The sequence below is a fragment of the Ovis canadensis genome, chromosome 18, assembly GCF_042477335.2.
Source record: "Ovis canadensis isolate MfBH-ARS-UI-01 breed Bighorn chromosome 18, ARS-UI_OviCan_v2, whole genome shotgun sequence".
Lineage (NCBI taxonomy): Eukaryota > Metazoa > Chordata > Mammalia > Artiodactyla > Bovidae > Ovis > Ovis canadensis.
The window spans coordinates 74016977-74022198 of record NC_091262.1 but is presented as its reverse complement, the minus strand read 5'-3'; the positions used below and the strand labels follow the sequence as shown (position 1 = coordinate 74022198).

Here is a 5222-nt window from a genome sequence, read left to right as displayed (position 1 = left end):
GTGCCCGCGGATCCTGTTGTGCCCGCCCCGCCCGGCCCGCTCCGTCCCGCCCCTCTCCCAGCCCAGCCCCGCCCCACCATCCCCTCTCCCAGCCCAGCCCCCTTCCGCCCTCCTCTCACTTCCCCCTCCTCCAATCCCACCTCTTGGGGGCGCCCGCGCGCCCTCCGACTATAAAGCATCGAGGTTCTGCAGCCCGTGGACCAGCAAGAAGCCTCGAGCGGCTCCTGCACTTGCTTCCAGACCCCTCGAGGCACCATGGCCGAGGGCCCGTTCTTTATGGCGGACACACCCATTCATCCGGACCACCTGAGGATGTGGGAAAAGGCTGTGTATGTGGACGAGAACCGGCGCACCTGGCTGCCCATAACCCTCAAGGTACAGCCGCTGTGGGGCCAGGCGTGCAGGGCAGCATGGATGGCCCACCCATCGCCCGGGGTCTGGACCCGGACGCCCCAGGTCGTGCAGGCCCTAGAGGACACCCTCAGATGCCACAGGGCGAGGGCAGCGGCGGGGAGACTCAGAAGGGCAGGTCCACTCAGGGCGGCCAGGACACACAGATGAAACCACTCTGAGCTGGGCTCAAGGATGAGAGGTTCTCCAGGCCAGGAGAGGAGGGTAGGAGAAACACAGAGCCAAAGGATGGGGACCCGGTATGTCTGGAGTGTATGAATATGATCTCGAGTAAAATAGGATTTCTCTGGATCTCAAGGACCTAATCCATAAAATGGGAATAATCTTTTGTCCGAAGTGATTTGGGTTTCTCTGGTGGCTCAGGCGGTAAAGAATCTGCCTGCAATGTGGGCTACCCAAGTTGGATTACTGGGTTGGGAAGATCCCCTGGAGAAGGAAATGGCAACCCACTCCAGTATTCTTGCCTGGGAAATCCCATGACCAGAGGAGCCTGGCTGTCTACAGTCCGTGGGTTAGGAAGAGTCGGACATGACTGAACAACTAACACGAGAAAGTGATTACCGCCCTTGGCAGATTATCAGAATCTCCATAGGTGAAACCCAGAAATCTGTATTTTGAAAGGACCCTCCACAAATTAAGATCAGCCAAGTTTGGGAACCACTGCAGTAGAATTTGGGATATTTCCTACCTCCTCAAGTCTTTGAAAGAAAGAAATTTCACATGGCATAAAGCAGTACGGAACAGACACTGACTTTGTTTTATGTGTGATGCCTTAAGACCTTAAGATGGATCTTTAGTTAATACTAACTTCTTTTTTTTTTAAGAAGTACAGCTCTCTTACAAGCACTTTCCATCAGAGCATGGGTTTCCTCAAAGAAACTTAGGTGAAAACAGTTGAAACTTTCCATATATAAACCGAAGAAAGAATATATAAAAGTATAATTGTCATTAGAACATTTATGGAATAGTAAAATTGCAAAAAGTTACTGAGAATGCTTGTTTTCCCATTTTATAGGTGAGGAAATAGAGGCATAAAAATGGACATTTGTTCAAAGTAGTGCTGCTTGTAGGTTAATGGGGTTGGGATTCCAGCGCAGCCTCATCTAAAATGTAACCACCATCTAAAATTTGCATCTTTATTGTCCTTTAAGATTTTGAAATATATATACTTTTAAAAATTGAGTTAAATATTCACGTTAAGCCAAGCATTTGAGGAAAATGTAAGTGAATATCTTTTTTTAATCTTTGGTTGGGGCATATCTTCTTAAACATGATGCTGAAACTGCGAAGCAGAGTTTGTCACATAATCATTATAAATTCTGGACAAAGCCATTTAGCAAACCATGGGATAGAATTTTCTCCACATAATTTCAAAGAACTAGTATTCTTCATCTGAAAAGATTTATGTAAGTCAGCAACAAAAAGGTGAATAAGCAAATTTCAAATGGTTCAAGGATATGGAAAGCCATATCCTAACATGGCAAGAATGGTGATTTCCACCCTTGCACTTTGCAAGATATCCTGAATTGTTTTTTAATGATGAATTCTAACTTACTTCATAGATAAAACTTGAAAAGCCGTTTCCACTTTGGAAAAATAATCATTGAACAAAGATAAGTGTCCTGTTGATATGCCAAAAATTCTAGGTTGTGGGGATTTGCAGTGGGTGGGATTAAATCCCACTGCTTGTGAAGCTGATATTCTACTCAGGGAGAGGGACAGCACAGTAGGTGAGGCAGGTGGGAAGTTGTGTAGGATAACTCCAGTGGGATAGCAGGCAGGAACCAGTGGCCTGGGGTCTTCATGCAGGTCGTCTCCAGAATCTTCTTTTGCATGTACCTGAAAATTGCCCATCATTTTCTCTGAAACCTTTTTGTACATTGGTTTGGGCACGCCCCTTATGGATATCATAGAGTTGGATTCTTCTGGCATTTGTTTTTATAGATAAACATTCATTCGAACCAAGAGCTGCCTTTAAAAAGGATGTGAGTCCTGCATGGGTTTAGGGGAGAATGTTCCAGGCAGAGGACAGCATGTAGGAGTGATTTCTACTTGGAGTGTGTGTGTCCAGAGATGGTGAGGAGGTCAGTGTGGCTGGAGTGGATGGAGGAACCGGGATGGAACAGTAGGAGGTGAGAGGTGAGAGAGGAGGTGAGAGAGGCAGGGACCTGGCTCAGCAGCCCTGTGGGCCACGGTGAAGAGTCCAGTTCACCTGCCTGCGATTGGAAGCTGTCGAAGGGCATCCAGCAGGGAAGAGACAAGATTTTTAGACAGGCACCCTGGCTCCGGGGCTGAGACTTGGCTGTGGGTCACAGGACCAACTAGGCAGTAGGCTGGGCAGTTGTCTCTGTAGTCTAGTGAGAGGCAGTGAAACAAGGACTGCGGTGGAGATGCTGTTACCTGATTCCAGGGTCTGGGCAGATCTTGTTTCAAAGGGGATGCATGATAATGAATAATCGAAGAAAATCCCACATCAGCTGAAACGGACCCCAGACGCCATGATTACAGAAGCCCCAGGGCCCCGTGGCATTCCCTAGCAACTAGGCACTGGTCACGAGGTGGACCTTCTGAGGTCTCGTCTTGGTATCTAGACCCATTCAAGTGCTGCTCATCCCGGCCCAGCCCGAGCCCCCTGAGAGGAGCGTTGTCCGGCTTAGGGACTGGATCTTCAGGGAGCAGTGACCACCAGCATCTCAGCTGCAGGCTGGGCGGGTGGCCGGATGGTCCGTGGGTATTTGTGCTGGACAACCTGTGGGTATTGTGTCCTGAGGGTGTACCTCGGCCTTCTCTTCTCTTCAGATAGAAAATAACCTCCAAGTCCTCTTTCGTCAGCAAGACGTGCCCCTGGGGGAGCCTGTGCCCCCCAGCCAGCTGGGCCCGAACCAGCTGCCTGTCATGTGGCAGCTCTACCCCGGGCTGAGGTACCGAGCCTCAGACTCCAGTTTCTGGCGCATAGTGTACCATGTCGAGGCAAGTGTGGGCTTCCCTGGGGACCCGTCAGGTGGTCGTGGCCGGCCCCGCTCCCCCACCCCCATGTCTGGCCCCTGTAGTCTATCTGTTCCCTCCACTTCTGAAAAAAAAAAAAAAAGTGGGGGGGGGACTTTACAATGGCAGATATTTTTAGGACTGAATTGGTGAGACATTAAAAGGGAATGACCAGCCACCCTCAGGGGTCTCCAACAGAAGCTCCCTTGGTGGCAGGCACCTCTCTGGTGGGCAGTCCAGGACTGCAGGCTGGGGGAACGAGGGGCCCCTGGGGTCCCCCAGGTTCCCAGCTGCTACCCCAATCCCAGGGCCCGGAGTGGGAGGGGACAGAAGATCCCCGGCTCTGGCCTCCACTTCCCTCTCTCACAGGTCTCTGGCACCGAGGAGATGCTCCTGGAGCAACTGCCAGACCCAGTGAACCTGTGATGAGGTGAGCACCCCAGGGCAGGTCAGGAAGAGGGGACGCCCCTCCTCCCCGCTGTGGAGGCTGTGCTGACCCCTATTCCCAACTACGCTGACCTCCGTGGTGCTGACCCCTATTCCCAACTACACTGACATCCGTGGGGCTGGGACCCAGGCTCGCTCTCCTTTAACACCTCAGGAGCCAATCAAGTCCTTAATACTAGGGGCGCGCAGCTGCACGGTGCTTCATAGGCGTGGGCACGGTCCTTTGACCTTCACATCACCAGACCTGGATAGTATTTAACTTTATAGGTCATAAGACGGGGCGGGGGGGGGGGGTTGAGACATGGGATGACTGGTCGAGATCTCAGAGTCAGGTTTCGGATCCAGGTCTTCTCACACCAAGCCGCTGACTTGGGCATAAGGCCTGGGCTCTGGGGACCAGCATTGACCCCCCCGCTAGCTCCCCTATCCAGACGCCAGCCGCTCCACACCACCACCCCGCCCCCTGCATTCCGCCCCTTCCTTCCCTTTGCCCTTGACCTTGTTCTTTCTCGTCCCAAGTCCCGCAGCTCCCATCTCCTCCCAAGCCCTGAGCCTGCCAGGGGAATGTTAGTGCTTCCGTTCACCTTCCTGTACCTACCAACCCTGTGTGATCTGCTCCACCACACCCGGGTCGGACAGACGGACAGAGGATGAGTTCCCCCGAGCGGACCTGCCTGCGGGAGAGGCTGTGTGGGCACAGCTTCGGGGTCCTCGTACCCCGGCCTCTACCTGTGCCTCTGGTTTTCTCAGCTGCCTGATGGTCTCAGCCTCTCTCCCTGTTCCGTCCCTCACAGCAAACAGTGTCACGTCCTGCACACCCTGGGCTGCTTCCCGCTCTGTCCCCTCAGCTCTGTATCCTGGCCACAGGGCATGGGGCCGGCTTGCCTACGCTTGGTCTCTGAGCCCCTGAACCAGCTGTCTCCCGTGGTCCTTGCCTGCACGTGACCACGCCTCTGAGAGCCCCGCCCACACCTCCGAGAGCCCTACCCCCTGCCCGAGCATCCTACGTGCCTGGGAGGGGCTGGGGTCAGCGCTCAGGACTGCGAAGCTTGTGGTTGGTTCAGAGGCGCTCAGCCCGGGACAGGCAGGAGGCCCGGCAGGCCAGCGTGGTGGACCAGCTCTCTGATTGCCCACCTGTGGAAAGAGAGATTGGAGGTCCCCCTATTTTACAGATGCCCTCAGACCCGGATGTTATGAAGTTGTATGTGGCGTAAACACTTTGTAATGTTGACTGATTAAATGGAAGACAATTCATCTAACTTTGTGCTGGACCAGCTTCTATCCTTGACCTTGATTCTAGTGGAGAGAAGCAGGAACAGACGGTCACCAAGTAAGAATATTTGAAAGGGAAAGAATCCTCATGAAAAGTTTTTACTTTG

The 5222-nt window shown here is 52.8% G+C and overlaps 1 protein-coding gene across 1 annotated transcript; it reads left to right on the top strand.

Moving 5' to 3' along the window:
• The first annotated feature begins 255 nt into the window (after nt 1-255).
• On the top strand, nt 256-3822 carry TCL1A (TCL1 family AKT coactivator A). Its single transcript, XM_069559309.1, has 3 exons — nt 256-375; nt 3211-3381; nt 3766-3822. The coding sequence occupies exons 1-3, from the start codon at nt 256-258 to the stop codon at nt 3820-3822; spliced, it is 348 nt and encodes a 115-aa protein (XP_069415410.1).
• Nucleotides 3823-5222: the final 1400 nt, after the last annotated feature.